Below are 18321 nucleotides of genomic sequence, written 5' to 3'. Positions count from 1 at the left end.
CACTAAAAAATAATCTCTCAATAAAGAAGAAATAGCATTAAATAAATAAAATGAGCATAATGAGAAGGTAAACATTTATTTACAGATACAAATAAAACACTTTCAGCTTTATTACCTGCCTGAATATTGAAACATAACCCTAATATCTAATGTCAGAAGAATGTTACCAACTTATATTAATCCAAGGAACATTAAACAATAAAACAAAAGTTGGAATTTCTGATGATAAAAATTACCCACAACTGGGAGATGTAAATAAAAAATACATATATATGAAAATAAGTCAAACAAAAAACTGATAGTCTCGGTGTTTTGGTGGTTCTGATGGACAGGAGATATGGCGGTCCACACAGAACCTGGTCGTCTCAAGGGTGGTGTTGGATTTTTTTCCTAGCTTGTTCTTTCTGACCGAAACGCTGGTTTTAGAGTTGAAACTGGTCCTATACCAGTTTCAACTGGTCCTAAACCAGTGGGATTCTCTGATCTTATGATTTGGGGAAAGAATCAGGAAACCTGGATGTTTCTGGGCCGTTTCCTTCCCGTCTGTTCGGATCCAACATGGCGGATCGTTGTTTCTGTAAATGAAGGAAACTCAGCAGGTAGAGAATAATCAGGATTATCTTTAATTCAGTTTCAGTAATGTTACAGAAAATCATCCTGTAGTATTTTACAGTAGAATGCTGTCATTGCTTCAGGAAGTGCTGGTCATGTTGATCGTGTGCAGACACTGACTCCAGTGTTTCCAATCTCTCGGTACAAAGGCAGTTTCACAACAACCGCTGCTGCTGCTTCCTGATTGGTCCTCTCAGGCAGACGCCAGGCGGCCCCGATGCTGCGTTCAAGTCACCATGGAATTTCCACACCCATGAGCTGCCCAATGTGGGAAAACTAAAGTGAAAGTGTTTCGTTTTATTGACATTTAATTTAAATATCCTTCCCAGAATTAGTGAGGCGTCCTCCGGTCTGCTGTGACTTGAACGCAGCACGAGCAGCAGAAATCACTGCGGTGCATTTGAGGTAACTGGGAAGTTTCTGAATCAGAAATGATGGGGAGCATTGCCCAGGTGCTGCACCGGACCTGGAACCGCACCTGCCCATCTAGAAAGAATCGCCCCTCCGTACGGCATGCAGGGTCCATGATGAGAGGGAGGGGTCAAAGGTCAGACACTCTGCAGGGCAAAAGATCCTCAGGATCTATCAGAACATTTCAGCAAAACCACGAAAAACGATGGAAAGAAAAATAATATGGAAAAAATTACAGTAGTTCAGGAACCTGAATGCAGCGCAGAGCAGCTGACCTTTGACCGGGTTTGGCACTGAGGGGAAGAGTGAGAGGAAGAGGAAGGTTTAGTAAATGTTGGGATTTTAATGTTTATCTGCATCTAATCTGGAAATGATTTTAGTCCGTATCAAACTCTCCAGAGCTCCGTATGGAACACCTGAGATGCCACAAAAATAAAATTATCATGAAATTTGAAGCAAAAAAAAGATGCTTAAATTATCTCAATATTTTAGTGAGAATTTTTTGAATTGTTGAATTTGCTAATAGTTCAGGACACTTATTTAAAAAAAAAGAAAAAAAAAAGATATTTATAATAAAATATAAAGAAGAAAAATGTCAAAATAAAGAAAAAAAATCATTCTTTGTTCTTGGTTTTTAAATAAGGTACGTTTTCTAACGTTTTGGGCATTTTTCTGTTTTATTTCCATTATTTCTGTATGGCAAACCTGAAGTGTCGAAATTCAAACTTAATAAAATTACATTTAATTTTTCAGATTACTGTGAAGGATGCAGTCAGAGAGTTTCTTCAAATCTTAAAAAGGTTCTGACTCGTTTTTCTAGACAAAGCACCATCAGGTAGAAACACACAGTGTAGTCCTGAACCGGAGCAGCGGAGTTCTACGGTTCTGTTGGGTTGCTGGTAGCCTGGACAGCAACCATAAAACGTCACAAGGAAAAGCTTTCCTGTTTTATGGATTTAACCGATGTTTTGGATGTTTGGAAGCTGCTGACTGGCTGAACTGAAGCTAGGCGTGTACGGAGAGCCGGTGGTGCCACAGAAAACTCCACTTCTGTAAAAATGACCAAAAGATCAGGCAGGAAAAGTAAAGAGAGAAATCAGTTAGAGGAGAAGTCATGCAAAAACTGAAGCCATTTTAGATTTCCTTCTTTTTAAACAGAATTTAAGTTTTTAAATATTATCATCATAAATAATGAGCAGAAGCAATTAAGGATCCGGTAAATAAGTTAGACACATTAGATAAATAAATTTTGACAAATGGACAGAAAGCAATAAAATAAAAATATGGGTTTCTTTTATTTCTCTTCATCGATTATTATTCCTGCTTTTTTTGCCTCTATATTCTTCCATACATGGCGTTTCCTGTGGCATCAAGCTCTAGGCAGATGTTTGACGGAGAGCAGCTGCTGCTCCAACAGGCCGGTTCTGACAACGGCCCGACCCGGGCCAGGAACCCGGGCTCCGGTTCCGGGCCGGTTCTGCTCTGCTCATGGCTTCCACTGTTTGGTGTTTCTGAACATCAGTCTTGATGTTTTTATTTCGTGGCAAACTGTGGAGCTCCAGCAGGAAGTGGACGGTTCCCACTCATCATCATCATCATCATCATCATGGACAATGGTTTCTATGTGATGAAGGAGCCGAGCGATGAAGGAGGGAGCAGAAACAGAAGAGAAGGAGGAAGAAGAGGAGGAGTCTCTAGAGTTTACCTGCCAGGTAAAACGCACAAAGCAAATGAAGAGATGAAGACTACTGAGGTGAGAATATTCAACCAGAACCATGGCAATAATAATAAATAGAATATTAATTAAGAATATTAATTGTTATTAGGATAATAATATTACAGAATAAATCTTCTTTTATATATTTTTTCACATTTTTTTCTCTGTTGAAGTACAGCGAGCTCCTCAGAGAGGATTCAGCCTGCACTGGCTCCGATTGGCTGTTGCATATGACATCACAGCTAATGGCCACCAGATAGACATGCATCACTTCCTGCCCCACCAACCCCGCCCTTCCTGTCCGGGTGAGACATCTCCTGGCGTTGCCACGGTGATCGGTAGCAGGTGACGCGAAGGTCTGCAGGAGAAACAGAGAAACATGGCAGACAGATTGTTAGTCCCCCGGCCAGCGGGGGGCGACAACAGGCGGGACGACGCCCCGCGTGGCCAGCCGGGGGCGACGGGCGGCTCACCTGCATCATAGCCGGCCGATCACCATGACGTCCACCACCTCGCCCTTGTGCAGTTCCACGTACTGCTCGGTCTTGGGTGGCAGCATCAGCAGCCCGTTGGCGCTCCGCATGGACATGAGGCGGCTGGACACCTGGTTCCCTGCAGGACAACAGCATCAGTACCGACCCGGTTCTGGCTCTGACGGTTGTCTGGGTCACTACAGGTCACCAGCTGGAACTAAAGCATCTGCTGCCAGGATCAGCCCCCTGGCCTCTGGGAGGATTCTGGCCTTTTAGCAGGAAGAAAGCTCCAGCAGAACCAGAACCAGACTCGGTACCAGCAGCCATGATTTAACAAAATGTACATTTAAATATTTTCAGGCCTGATTCTACTGCAGAAACAAACTTCTTGGTTGAATAAAGATTTTGCTTCAGATGTACCAGGCGTATGCAGACTTAGGAGCCAACTGTACATTTCTTGTCACCCTGAAGGTCAAAGGTCAAAGGTTAAAGCATGAGCTGACCTGTGCTCTGGGCCCAGGGCAGCGGCTCCTGGTGGTGCCAGGTCAGGATGCAGCGGTGGTATTCAGGTCGGGGGTCCAGCTTCACGTCACAGGACAGCTGGACAAAAAGCAACCGGCGTTGGCCAATCCATGAAACACTTAGCTTAAAGGACTCCACACAAACGGCCTAATTCAAGTCTGAACCTTTGCATATTTATTGTTTGAATTCTAGAAAGCTCCATGTAACATGCACAGCATATTTAAATCAGCTAAAACCATCCATCCAGGTGGCTAGCTAGCACTGATAGCTTTTATGAATGCTAGCTTTATGATGCTATCTAGCAGCTAGCAACTGTTCAACAAATGCAAAAACATTAAATGCATCACTATCAAACCATCAGTACCAATAAAGCTGCTACCTGAGAATATCTGGAGAGCGCTAACCCTTAACTTTAATTCACAGGAGGCGCTAAGTAGAGCTAACAGCAGCTATTTGAGGCTAGCCGCTATTCACTTGGACAGCTAGCATTAGATCATCCTAAATTCAGTAATTCAGTAAAAGAAGACTGGACTTCTTCTCTTGTTTCATGAAGACACCTGCAGTTCTGACTGGTTGGAAGTGATAGGATTACAAATCATAGTCAAAGCAATCAAACCAATGGCTGTACTGCTACCAGATGCTACTATCCCATAACTAAAATTAGTTTGCTAGCATTGCCTAGTGTTAGATAACTGGCTTATATCTAGCATTAGCTTGCTAGTACTATACCTGGCATTAGCAGGCTAGTAAATGATAGCTGGAGTTTATCTTTCCTACGTAGCATTGGCTGTAAATCTACTATAAATGCGATGATTAATAGCAGACACGCCACCTCTGATGCTGTGGCCAATCTGCTGACCAGACACCAGCTAGCTATGTGACGCTCGCTATCTGAAGGTCAAAGGTCCTTTAGCACACTGTAGCTCAGCAGCTACAAACTGTTCACTTCTATTATTATTATGAGCCACAGCAGGATGAATATGAATCCCCATCGCTGTTAGTACTGGAAGTGGACCAGGATATCAATAGCAGACTGTAGCGCCCCCTTCAGGACTGGAGCTTACAACTTGAACATAAAGACGTGAAGCTTCTCTAGTGACAACAACAAATATCCATTTCTAACTTTAAAACCCAAAGTGAGGCGCTGCAGAGGCCCTTACCCGAGCTTTGATGATGGTGGGCCGGGGGTCCAGAACGCCCTGCATCTTCCTCAGAGCCGGGATCACAAACAGGTTGCAGGTGACCACCGCCGACACCGGGTTACCTGGAGGCAGCGTGACAGGGTGAAAACACACACTGGAAACACACAATGGACACACACACATCCATAGCTCCTGCAGGAAGCATTCTGGTGTTTTCAAAGTAAAAGCCTGTGCTGCGGTACCTGGCAGAGCAAAGATGAGCTTCCTGGTTCCATCGATGTCGACGGTGGCGAAGGTGGTGGGCAGACTGCGGGACAGAAACAGTAGCTGACCGAACCGCAGCAGGAAGTTCGCTTCGGGGTCAGATGGTTTCGACAGGAACTGCCGCACCTATAGGGAGAACAAGCCCCGCCCCCACGCCTCAAACACTCACCCCGGCTTCATGAAGACGCGTCCGAAGTGGATCTGAGCGTGCAGGTCGATGTCCAGCACCTGCTTCAGGTAATCCTGAGGAAACGACAGGTTAGAGTGCTGCCGGCCGAAACCACACCCACCGCTGCCGCCACCTACCTTCTCCCCCATGGACACGCCCCCTGAGGTGATGATGACGTCAGCACGGCTGATCCCCTCGTGCAGCGCCGACAGCAGGTCGTCAGGGCTGCAAACACAAGCACAGGTGAGAGTCCAGCAGGGGGCGCCGCCGCGCGCTTTATGCCTCCCTACTTGTCTCCGACGATGCCCAGGTTGATGGTGGGGTAGCCGTGCTCCTGGATGGTGGCCAGCAGGGTGGAGCGGTTCGAGTCCCGGATCTTCCCAGGGTGGAGGTCGTCCTCTGGGTTCAGCAGCTATGGGGAGAGAAGCCGGTGAGTCGGGTCTGGGTCCGGGTCCGGTGGACCTCTCGGCAACTGTACCTCGTTTCCGGTGGACATGACGGCCACCACGGGGAACTTGTGCACGCTGACCTCGGTGACCCCCACGGTGGCTAGCAAGCCGATCTCTGAGGGGCCCATATGGGTCCCTTTGGCCAGAACACACTCCCCCCTCCTGATGTCATGGCCGATCGGCCTGGACGGACACACGGACACACACACACTCAGTCAGCTTTCACTCAATGATTTCATCACAATGAGATCAGAAATAATAAAACAATTATAATATAGTAAAACAATCATTACTGATATATTTAAAGTGTGTGATCAACTAGTCATATAATATTCCTGGATTTGTTTTCTTTTCAGTGACAGTTTTAATCCAATTTTCCATCATTACTTTGAACTCAATTCTTTCCTAAGCTAGCTGACGCCACGGCAAATAAACGGCGGTTTACTTGCAGTACCTGGCGGACCACTAGGGGGCGCTCACGGACTGCCAGTGGTCCGGGGACCAGAGATGGAGAAAGACTGGCGTAGAGCTCAGAGCGCTCCAGCTGTTAGCATTAGCCTCATCTAGAAGTCTGCTAGCTTCTGTTTAGAGATATTTTTTAGCAAACCTGTTTTTATTGTAGAAACAGGTAAATGTTGGGAGTTCACCAAAGTCACGTTATCAGGTAAGTGAAAACTGCTTGTTTAGTTTGACTGAAAGTCACGTTCATGGACGGAGCATGTATGTGTGGATGGGTCAATCATTGGACCGATGAATAGATTAATTTTTATATCCTTTACATTAAATAAAGAGAAAATTCCCTTAAATAATCCGCCATATCCTCTTTTCCTTTTCTACACTGCTGTTCCTGTGGCAACCTGGAGAACCCAGTGCCCTGGGAGTTCGTGGTGTTCACATGGCGTTACCATGGTGACCAGACCTTAGGGTTACGGTTCTGGGCTCACCTGATGTCCTGTCCGGGCCGGGCCTGGACCATAATCCTCACCTCCAGCTCCTCTGTGCCCTGCGACCCACAAAGGCACCAAAATCAGAACCAGAACCATCAGGCCCAAACCCAGGACGGGTCGGCCAGAACCAGGACAGAACCCGGCAGCGGTCCTTACGTCCTCCGACTCCCTCAGCAGCTCCGTGTCCTCAACCTGGACCACGGCGTCGGCGCCACACGGGATCGGAGCGCCGGTCGTCACCCTCATCACCTGACCCGGCATCACGGTGTGGGTGGGCTACACAAACACACACACACACACACACACAAACACACACACACACACACACACACACACACACACACACACGCGCTGTGAGAGTCTGGCCTGCAGTGGCGCCTCCGGCCAGCAGGTGGAGCCATCAGACTGAAGGTTCTCTGACCTGCTGTCCGGCCTGCGACTCCCCCAAGATGAAACGGTCTCCAGGTCCGTCAGCGGCTGCACACAGAGACACGAAACCGCTCCTCAGTCAACCGGACCTCATCCAGAACCGGCAGAGTTCTGCAGAGAGGACTCACCCCGCACGGCGTAGCCGTCCTTCACCGAGGCCGGGAACGGAGGCAGGTTGTCTTTGGCGTAGATGTCCTGAGCGAGAACCCGGCCCAAACCGTCTGCACAGAACCAGAACCGTTCACCCGGACGTTACCGCACTGCCTGCCATCAGGCCGCGGTTTTGACCCGAATGGCGACCCACCTCTGTAGTTGATGACCTCGATGCCCAGGATGGGCGTCATCTCCAGCACCGTGATGAAGGCCTTGTCCATGGAGGTCAGCGGGAACGGCGACATGCGGTGGCGCCGCGCCACCTTGCTGATGTCCACGGCGCTGTGGCCTGGAGACAGAACCAGACAGGCTTCAGGTCCGACCCGACCGGACCGGATCGGCGGGTCGGACTGAACTTACTGGCTCTCAGGATGTTCTCGTTGCTGCCGCATCGGGACTGGACCTGCAGAACAGAACCGAACAGAACCAGTCACTGAGACAGAACCCGATTAAATTGCCTCATGACGACCTGGAGCCCGAGTGGGACCAGAACAGAGTTCTGGACTCTGGATTATTGTGAGGACGCGTTTCTGATGGGTTTACCCGACCCGTTTCTGGTTACCTGTAACAGCAGGTTTACTTTAACTAGGACTCTCTTCAGCACAACTGAAGATGTTCAGGAATCAGCTGAAAGCTCCATCCAGGAACAAAACACGTCCGGCCCAGGGGAACCAGCAGCAGAACCTGGGTCCAGGTTCTGCACCGGTTCCTGAGCCCCCTCGTCTCAACTTTTAAGTTTGGGATCAACAATATGAAAATATAGTAAAAATGCAGCAGAAGAAAAGAGGAGCATGCAGGAGAACTCCCAGAACCAGAACCAGAGGGAAACCGGATCCAACACGAAGCAGACTGTCCGGCCCGGGGTTCTGGAGGTTCTGGTTCTGGTCTGTTAGTGAGGGTGTGTACCTTGGGCGTCGGGCAGGAGGCGGTGGACAGGCGCGACGTCGCCTGCGTCGCCCGTGGCGACTCAGATGGGGTGGAGCTTAAAGACGCTGAGTCTCGAGGAAGCACCTGAACGCCTCGGGAAATGATCGAGTCTGGGATCTGCACACACACACACACACACACACACACACACACACACACACGGTGTTCAGTTCAGAGTCGCCTCTGGATCAGATGAATGACATTAATGGGAAACGATGATTGAGAGGAAATCAGCCTGAAGGTCAGTACAGGATGTCCCAAAGCATGACACTGCCACCACCGTGTTTAACCACTCCACTGATCTTAAAAGGAACCACGACAAGTTATAAATATTTATCTTAGATGTAAAAATAATACAGTAATAATACTGTAGGTTATTTAGTTTTTATAAACTTTAATCAAATATTTTCACAGGATTGTCGGCATGTTGTTCACACTGCAATGCATTCTGGGTAAATGAATGCATTGCATTCATTTACATTCATTGTAAGAACCTCAGTAACTGTTAAGTAACTTATCACTGTAAGTAACGTTAAGTCTTTTTAATTTGAACCAGAGCGCATTGAAACCGATCAGAACTAGAAATAACAAGTAATGATGAAGATGAGGCGGAGCAAACAGAGGAAGAGGAAGAGTTGGCAGGTCCAAGTCCACCTGGCTGCAGCAAACAGGAAGGGCGGGACGGACCGCTGTCAGTCTCTTACCTTATTTGGAAATGGGGCCATTGCACTCCAGAAGTGAGGGGGGCGCTATTTCCTATATTATCCGCGGTCTCTCGTTTTTATTTTCTTTTGAAATCTGTGATATGTTTTTATCTTTAGGAAGGATTTTCACTCTCAGCATGAATTTGAACTTCTCTCTTTTATTTACTTCAGCGCAGCTCACAGTTTCTGTAGCTTTCTTTTTTTTTTTTTTTTATTAAACATTTTGAACAAGTGTACAAGATCACGTGGCATGTACATACATGACGAAAACAAGTCTTACAGGCTTAAGGCACATGTATAATTATGACAATAAAAAAAATTAAAAAATTCAAACAGGTAAAATAAAATTATAAATAAATAAAATTTATCAGACATCAAACAGAGGGATAGCATAATGAAAAAAACAAACCGAAAAAACAGAGACAAAGGGGCTTTAGTTTTCAAATAAATTCAGACCATTATAGGCGTCCAAAAGCTGTATTTATTCCTGCTTGTTTTTCATCAGTTTTAAGGTTCTGAAGTGATTTTTGTCCATTAAAAGGTTTTTAAAAGCTGAAAAGTCAGGATTTCTATTTCCCCATTTACAGGAGTGGATGAAGAATTTGGTGAGGATCAGCAGGTTGTGAAGAATGAGGTTCTTCTGTCTCTGTGGGTTTTTCCAAATATTAGATCCTCTCTTTTTAAGGGATGATGGAGGAAAGTTTTGATGAGATCCAGTCCTGAAAGTTCCTCCAAAATGTTCCAGTTTGCACACAATAGAAAAAGAGACGATCTGTTGTTTCAGAGTCGTTGTCACAAAAGGTCCAGCTGTTGGTATCAAAGTTGAATCTTTGTCTTAATAATTCCCTGGATGGAAAAAAGTTATTGAGAATTTTAAAATGAACTTCTTTAGCTTGAGGACTTAGAGCAGGGGTGGGCAACTCCAGGCCTCGAGGGCCGGTCTCCTGCAACTTTTAGATGCATCTCTACTTCAACACACCTGAGTCAAATAATGAGGTCATTAGCAGGACTCTGGAGAACTTGACTGCACTTAGGAGGTGATTGAGTTATTGGATTCAAGTGTGTTGGACCAGGGAGACATCTAAGATTCGCAGGACACCGGCCCTCGAGGACCAGGATTGCCCACCCCTGACTTAGAGGGTTCTGTAGTTTCCTGTGAACTTCTGAATCTGCTCCTTAGTCGCATCTTTTCGGGCCTGATACTGCCTCTAGTGGTGTGGGGTGGTAACACGGCTAATATAATTACATTACTAAATCAGAATACCACAAGTCTTTATTGTTTACTATTAATGTCTGCATTACTGGAACCGTAAAAGATAAAGTCCCTCACTAAAGAACATACATTTTCATTTCCTCAAGGAAGTAGAGCTAATTAAATGACTAAACAAAACCTGAAAGTGATTCCAGTTTCACTCGATGGCCAACATGTTGAAACTGGCTAATTTTAAATTCCTTGTCATTCCTGGACAGTCAGCTCAATTTTGCTGAAAATACTGGCTATCTCTTTAAGAACTGTTCTCAGAGACTCTGTCTTTTAAGACTTAGTGATCTCTAGTTAGAGGTTGATGAGTTAAAATGTTAAAACTTAACATTCTAACTAGAGTTTTAACTCAACTCAAGTTAAAACAACATTTTAACTCAAGTTTTAACTTTTTTCATCTCCTCAGCTGGTTTGCTCACATGAGCTGCAGACTAACAGACAATCTTTTAAGAAAACTTTGGATGGCAGGTATAACAACAGGTAAATAGTGGTGAAACCAAAACCAACTCTGTCTCAACTGTTTGCTGAAAGAACATGAGAGACAGCAAGAAATATTTCAGCAGAGAGCATCCATCCTCTTTATTCATCAGTTTGAGCCTCTGAGCTCATGAAGGCGTTACTCTGGTAACTAAGAACATCGATTAGAAATCATTTATTGACAGTGCAATAATTATTCTTAGCCAAACTAAATGATAACATTTACCTGTAGCCTGCTAAGAGTTTTACTCTATGCATAAATTGCTGATATTGTGATTCTATGAATATGATTTATTTATTTTATCGTTTTGGAGTTGAAGGAAAATTTCCACCTTGGAAGACTAAATAGTTTAACCATATTTTTTCCTATATTTAAGACTCTACCAACAAAAAGTCTCTCAGAATAATATACATGGCACCGTAAAAAGAAAAATGTGAATTTTTGCTTGTATCTGTTTAACAACTCTGGTTGTAACGACCTGGGTTATTATTCTTCTGTACCTAATTAATTTGTTTGTTATTGACTTTTGCTCAATTAAATTTCTTATGTATACATTGCAGATGGAATTTTTATTATAGTTGATCGTGTTGTTTTTCATGTCTCCTTATTTATTTTGTACCTCCTATAATTGATGGAGATATAACGATATTATTTATAATATAAAAGTATTGTTTGTCATTTAATTAGCTCTACATCCATAAGAAAATGAAAAAATTGTGTTTTATTAGATAATTTATCTTTTACGTTACCAGTAATGCAGACAATAATAATAAATAATAAAGACGTTGTGGTATTCTGATTTAGTAATGTAATTATACTAGTTGTGTTACCACCCCACGCCACTAGAGGCAGTATCAGGCCCGAAAAGATGCGACTAAGAAAGTCACAGAATCTGTTAAAAACTGTGAGCTGCGCTGAAGTAAATAAAAGAGAGAAGTTCAAATACACGCTGAGAGTGAAAATCCTTCCTAAAGATGGAAATATATCACAGATTTAAAAAGAAAATGAAAACGGGAGACCGCGGATAATATAGGAAATGGCGCCCCCCTCACTTCTGGAGGGGACGCTATTTCCAAATAAGGTACGAGACTGACAATGGTCCGTCCCGCCCTTCCTGTTTGCTGCAGCGAGGTGAACTTGGGTTCATAATGAAACAATGAATGACACTCACCTCTGGTTGGACTGCGTGATCCGGTAAGTACTTCTATAGCTCTGAGTCCGGTTTGGCAACAGCGGTTTAGACTCCGAACTGTGTCCGGTGGTTTCACATTCAGTACCGGTGATCTAGCTCCGTTAGCATTTCCAGTAGTAAAGGCTCCGTTAGCGTTGCTTGTCTTTGACGTCTCTCCCAGCGTCTTTAGCGCTGTGTCCGGTTCGGCATCAGCTGTGCTGTTCAGAGTCCTGTGTGGTGGTAACCGCCACACCGACACCGAACCCCCGTGGATCCGGTTGGATCGGTGACGTCAGTACCCAGGCAGTATAGCTCCTGTTAGCATCTCAAAGAGCATCCAGCTCTGCCCGTCTCAGCACGGCATTTATTTTTATCTCGTTAAGGTAACGATCACCTGTCAGAGCCTTTGTTGGTTCTGCTGGTATAAATGGCTCAGTGTTGCGGAGAAATGTCCAGGGTCCAGATCAGGACCTTCATTGTGTTCCACTCCGGCTCTGGCACTGCACTCTCCTCTCTTTCATAAATTATCCAGATTCTGTCTCAATTTTTATTTTTTTAATTACAGCCAATAGTGCCACAGTGTGGCATTATCTAAAATGACACCAGTCAAACGCAATATGATAAACAACTACTTGGGTAAAGTTAGCCTTGACGTCATCAACCCATCTGTGAAAAATGGCGACCTCCATGGGTGACAAATGTAACAAAAGATGTAAATTTTTGAATTATGAGTTTTGGCGTAATACAAACAGCAATTTTCTAGGTAATAGGAAAATTGCAACATATTTAGGAAACATGTTCAACTAGTCCTGGATCCTTAGAACCACCCGGTTCTGGATGGCTGTGGCAGCATGTTTGCTTCTGCACCGTATGAGATACATGGATGAAGAACTGAGAGCTTGTGATTGGTTAGGAACCAGAACCTCCGGTACTGATGTGATAATAATGACTTCCTGTTTGAGTAAATAATCAGATTTTCTGTATTTTATCAGTCAAAATCTGGCCCAGCTGCACTGTCCATCCATTTTAGAGATGATACCATCATGAGATAATTATATGCCAACCGTCCATCTTCTTCCTCTTTGTCGGGTCGCGGGGCCTAGACTTCCCTCTGCCAGCCTCCTGCTCCAGCTCCTCTGGGGGAATTCCAAGGTGTTCCCAGCAGAGGACCATCATCCCTCCAGCGTGTCCTGGGTCTCCCTCTGCGCCTCCCACCACCAGGGAGACATCCATCCTAACCAGATGCCCGCTCCATTTTCCCTCATTCATGAACCTAGAAATACTTAAACTCCGCCACTTGGGACAGGACATCCTCCCCCCCCCAACCTCCCGACCTGGAGAAGGCACTCTACCCTTTGGAGGCACTGATCCTCATCCCGGCTGCTTCACACTCAGCTGTGAACCGCTCCGGCAAGAACTGTAGATCACAACCCGATGAAACCAACAGGACCACTTTATCCGCCTAAAGCAGATATAGGATCCTAAGGCCGCCAAAACAAAGTCCCTCAACACCTTGGCTGCGCCTAGAAATTTTGTCCATGAAACTATTGAACAGAATCGGTAACAAAGGGCAGCCCTGGCGGAGTCCAACTCTCACCGGAAACGATGTGGACCAGACTCTGACACCGGTCGTACAGGGACCTGACAGCCCGTATCAAAGGGCCCGGTACCCCATACTCCCGGAGAACCCCCCACAGGGCTCCCCGAGGGACACGGTAGAACGCCTTCTCCAAGTCCACAAAACACATGTAGACCGGTTGGGCGAACTCCCAGAACCCTCCAGGACCCTGCTGAGGGTGTAGAGCTGGTCCAGTGTTCCACAACCAGGACAAAAACCACACTGCTCTTCCTGAATCCAAGGTTTGACTATCCGACGGACCCTCCTCTCCAGGACCCCTGAATAAACCTTGCCAGGGAGGCTTAAGAGTGTGACCCCTCTGTAATTGGAGCACACCCTCCGGTCCCCCTTTTTGAACAGGGGGACCACCACCCCAGTCTGCCAATCCAGGGGAACTGCCCCCGATGTCCATGCGATATTGCAGAGTCGCGTCAGCCAACACAACCCTACAGCATCCAGAGCCTTAAGGAACTCCGGGCGGATCTCATCCACCCCCGGAGCCTTGCCACCGAGGAGCTTCTCAACCACCTCGGCGACCTCGTCCCCAGAGAGTGGAGAGCCCAACCCAGAGTCCCCAGGCTCAGCTTCCTCAATGGAAGGCATGTTGGTGGGATTGAGGAGGTCTTCGAAGTATTCTGCCCACCGGCCCACAACGTCCCGAGTAGAGGTCAGCAGCACACCATCCCCACTATAAACAGTGTTGGTGCTGTGCTGCTTCCCCCTCCTGAGATGCCAGATGTTGGACCAGAATCACCTCGAAGCCGTGCAGAAGTCTTTCTCCATGGCCTCTCCAAACTCCTCCCAGCCTGAGCTTATGAGCTAATTGTGAGCTAATTACTCAGTGCAGATAATTATAGCTTACTGTAAAAATATTCAGTTACAATGCTACCATTTTAGAATTTTGCATTAAATTTGGTTTCTAACAACAAATCTCTTCATAGCTGCCTTGAATAACTGGTGGAGATCAGCAGGTTCATTTATCAGCAGTGTTTGTTGCAGCCTTGTAACTCAGGAACCCAAACAGAGAAGTGCATTGTGGGAGAATCGTCCTGCTGCTTTGATTCAGGTGATCAGGCAGGTGTGTTCTCATCAACCAATCAGGTTCAGCGTTTCCCTGACGACTGAAGGTGAGTAGTGAAACCGTAACGGGTCAGGACGGAAGAGGAGGAGGAAGATGGCTGCAGCTCACCTGACGGGAACAGGTGAAATGAGAGGGAGGGGCAGGTGTGCTTCCAGGTAGGTAGGGGGCGCCCTTAGCCATGACCGCCACATGACTCGTCTGACCAGCACACACACACACACACACACACACATGAATGAGAAGTGAAACACATGAATGAACACGGAATGAAGTTGTGAAAAACATGATTATATAGTTGCTATGGCAACCAGCGGCTTGTTGCAAACCTGGACCTTCAACCTTCCTGCAGCAACTGGTTAGTTTCCAGTTTAATTCTGATGGACCCCAACGCCGATGGCGCCCAGCGGCAGCCAGCTCACCTTTGCGGCGATGGCGGCCACAGTGATGTGGGACGAGCCGTGCTGGTGGTGCTGGTGGTGGTTGTGCCGTCCTCTCCTCCTGTCCTCTTCGTCTTCGTCCTCTTCCTCGCACTGGGTGCCGCGCTCCATGGTGTGCGTATTGGCGTGCGTATTGGTCAGCAGGGAGGGCATCGGCTCCAGGGCGGCGTGCGTGGATTTAACGCGAACGGCGGCTTCGCGCAGCAGGTCGATGGCATGAGGCAGAGCCGGGAGGATGAACTGGAAACACTCCTGCAGGAACACGGACATGTTTAGTCCCATCACTCCCAGAACGCTTCTCCCAGTTCAAATAGCAGCAGGAAGTTCTCTGAGGGGTTAGGGGCTAGTCCACTGACATGCTCAGTGCCTTCAAATGGCCGCCTGCATTTGGTTTGGCTTCAAATTGCTGAAAATGGCGTCATTTGATCTGGATCTCTGCAGTAAAACCACTTTTGAGTCCATGAGATGCGGCAGAACCCGACAAGAACCGTGAGGAGTCACTACTGCACCTGGGAGCCTTTCTTGCTGCCTGGAAGGTTGATGATCAGCGTTTTACCACGAATACCACAAACTGGCCTGGAATGAGTACAGAGGAGCCAACATTAGATCAAGCAGGTACATCACACAACACACACACAGAAGGCTGCTGTAGACTTCATGAACCTCACCTGGAGAGCATTCCCAGAGGAGTAACGTTCAGGGATCCCATCAGCATGGCCAGAGCCATCCCTGGGGCCTCTCGCTCGATCACCTCCCTGGTCGCCTGCAACATCCGTGGGATGACTTCATTCATAGGACGAACATTTCAGAAACATTCCTGCTTACCGAGCCGACAGACGGGTCACAAGAAAAAAGATGCAAATTAGCCGCCAAGGATTTGAGAAAAATCAAGTATGAAGCTACCAGGAACCCTTTATCTTCCAGTTTTGTCAAATATGGCTGCCTTCATGAGGTGGAAAACACGTTAGCAGCCTGGCTAACATTATATGCTAGCAGCCTGGCTCACTCTACATGCTAGCAGCCTGGCTCACGCGCTACATGCTAGCAGCCTGGCTAATGCAACATGCTAGGAGCCTGGCTCACTCTACATGCTACTAGGATCGTTTCTGCCACTGTAATGTTTGGTTGGTGCTGCAGCCTGTGGACTTGCTGGGTGAGTGGTACTGGGAACCGTCATAGTGGGTTCATCTGAAGCAGGGAGTGTCAGCCTGTACTGGTACCTCTGGTGTAACATCTCGTGGTGCGAAACCAGTTCCTCCGGTGGTCAGAATGAGATTCAGCTCCTGCTCATCACACCACTCCAGAAGAGTTTCCTGCATGGAAGGAAACACAAGAACCAAGTCAGGAACATCTCCGCTTCCTGAACCAGCATCTGAAAGACACCAACGAGCCCGTACCTTGATTTCCTCGATCTCATCTGGAACTATTTTGTAGGCTGCGATGACTCCTCCCAGCCTGCAGGGGGAGACGACAGTGAGGGTCAGAATGTGAAGGCGCGCGGCGCCGGCGTTCATGAGAGGACTCACAGTGACGGGTCGTGGACCAGGTCCTTCAGGTTCACTCCACTCCTGTCTTCTGCCAGGTTCTTGAAGCAGCTGTCACTGACTGCAGGGGAGAGAAGGCCGGGTCAGAACCAGAACCGTTCTGCATTCTAGACCCTTTATCCTTTAGCAGCGCGTCTCAATTCAGGTTCTGGTCTTCTGGTCCTTTGGATCATTTCTGACAATTCTGGTTCTGTCCTGAACCTCATCTGGATCTCTTCCTGGGGAAACGGATCACTTGATTGGACCGGCACCGGCACTGTTAGAACCAGCTGGGAACATCTTCAGTCACACCGAGCAACGAGTTCATGAACCTTCCTGGAGTTTCAGCTCACAGTTCATTTCCTTTGGGTCCAGTTGGGTCCACCACGTTTTAATGTCAGATGAATCATTTATGCAGCAGGATCCAGAATAAAATCTAGAAATATGAATATTTACTATAGAAATCTTAGATCCTGAACTTTTCCAGACTTTTTTCAGAACCTTTTAGGCCCTCTTCCGGTTCCGTCAGAATCTTTTGGTCCCGGTTCCATCAGCAGTGATCCAGAGTTGAGTAAGGAGAGACAGGCCGACTGATACCAGAACCAGAACCAGAGCAAACACAGGGGAAGCTCCCACCTGGTCTATTGGGGCGGTTCTGAACTGGGTAGGGTCCAGTCCAGTTCTGGATCTGTGCGTTGCTGCGATTACGGTTTCCATGTTGGCTGATTATTATTCAATGCTGTAATTAACAAACCACCGCCTTGTTTGGAGTGGCCTAGTCAAAGTCTGGACTTAAATTCCCCACCATCTGAAATGAATCAGTTCAACAAAGTAGGTCAAAGGTCATCTCAGTGACGTCAGAGACTCGGCTGTTAGTGGGTGTGAATACTTTTTCGGTCAGGATGGAGAGATTCATTCAGAAATTAAATAATCGGTAATAATTTCAGTTACTGCTGCCTATTGGACCCTACCGGGCCCAGTTCCCGGCTCTGGTTCCGAAGCAGCTGGGTCGAGCCTCAGTTTTGCCCTCACATGTTTTAATCAACTGAGTCGTGGTTAATGATGCTGGCGGACCATTTCCGCTTTAACCGGGCCGGCTGGTTCCGAAGGTTCGGTTTGTGTGTGCGTGAGCAGAACCGCGGCAGCGGTCGGAACCAGCACATCTGCAAAGGGACATGAATAATGCAGCTCATGTAGGAGCAGGGCGCTCCAACGCGAGGAAACATGATGTTCAACCCAAACCAAGCTGGACCCGTTCAGCACAGTGGGACGTTTCAAAATAAAAGCCTGCCAGGGATTTCTAACAGCCCCAACCAGCAGGAAGAGGCGCTCGCCTTTTGTTTTGAAAGTCCAAACCGGGGTTTCTTCTCCCGTTTGTCTGCCTAAATGAAATATCCCAATCCTCTCACATTTCTGCTCCAAACACACATTTCCCTCAATAACTAACGTTTCCATGCAGATATTAGCCCAATCCCAGACGAACCGAGTCAGCATGTGTCCGAACCGAACCCAGAGCTCAGCCCAAACCGCCGGTTAGCTCGCTGCTAGCCGAGCCGCTCCGCAGAGCTCGTAGCCCGGATTGTGACAGCCGTCATAAAACAGCTCCGGTCCGCAGCGAACCGGGGCGCTACGGGTCGGAACTGCGAACCTACCAGTCAGGATTCCCACTCGGGTCTGATGGTCGTGGTTGGTGAGCACCATCCCATCCGCCGCCATGTTTCCAACCTCTGTCTGCACCGTGACGGCTCATACGTAGCGGCGGGGGAGGGGGGAGGTTCCGCTGCACCTCTGGAGGAAAGGCCGAACCGAACCGAGACCAGCTGGATGGGTCCA

General features: G+C 47.2%; 1 protein-coding gene and 1 long non-coding RNA gene across 3 annotated transcripts; both read right to left on the bottom strand.

Moving 5' to 3' along the window:
- Positions 1 to 600: 600 nt before the first annotated feature.
- Positions 601 to 18250, bottom strand: LOC102216699 (gephyrin-like). 2 transcript variants are annotated; one of them, XM_023352876.1, is made up of 24 exons: positions 18141 to 18250; positions 16492 to 16570; positions 16363 to 16420; positions 16186 to 16278; positions 15634 to 15728; positions 15475 to 15541; positions 14948 to 15217; positions 14637 to 14726; positions 8195 to 8332; positions 7649 to 7691; positions 7440 to 7577; positions 7264 to 7356; positions 7128 to 7183; positions 6863 to 6982; positions 6704 to 6762; positions 5789 to 5942; positions 5601 to 5722; positions 5448 to 5535; positions 5311 to 5384; positions 5120 to 5184; positions 4896 to 4999; positions 3717 to 3813; positions 3214 to 3352; positions 601 to 3098 (listed from the first exon to the last, which is right to left on the bottom strand). In XM_023352876.1, exons 1-23 carry the CDS (start codon positions 18202 to 18204, stop codon positions 3219 to 3221), a joined length of 2301 nt encoding a protein of 766 aa, XP_023208644.1. In that variant the 5' UTR covers positions 18205 to 18250; the 3' UTR covers positions 601 to 3098; positions 3214 to 3218. The 2 variants fall into 2 exon arrangements, with proteins under 2 accessions (XP_023208644.1, XP_023208645.1); XM_023352877.1 differs by lacking the exon at positions 14637 to 14726 and having other exon boundaries at positions 18141 to 18249.
- LOC111612255 lies at positions 9117 to 13469 on the bottom strand. The gene is made up of 2 exons (XR_002754492.1): positions 11830 to 13469; positions 9117 to 9765 (listed from the first exon to the last, which is right to left on the bottom strand). It is a non-coding gene; the product is annotated as an uncharacterized LOC111612255 (long non-coding RNA).
- Positions 18251 to 18321: the final 71 nt, after the last annotated feature.

Source organism: Xiphophorus maculatus, chromosome 19, assembly GCF_002775205.1.
Source record: "Xiphophorus maculatus strain JP 163 A chromosome 19, X_maculatus-5.0-male, whole genome shotgun sequence".
Classification (NCBI taxonomy): Eukaryota; Metazoa; Chordata; class Actinopteri; order Cyprinodontiformes; family Poeciliidae; genus Xiphophorus; species Xiphophorus maculatus.
This window is presented reverse-complemented; position numbering and strand designations above follow the sequence as displayed.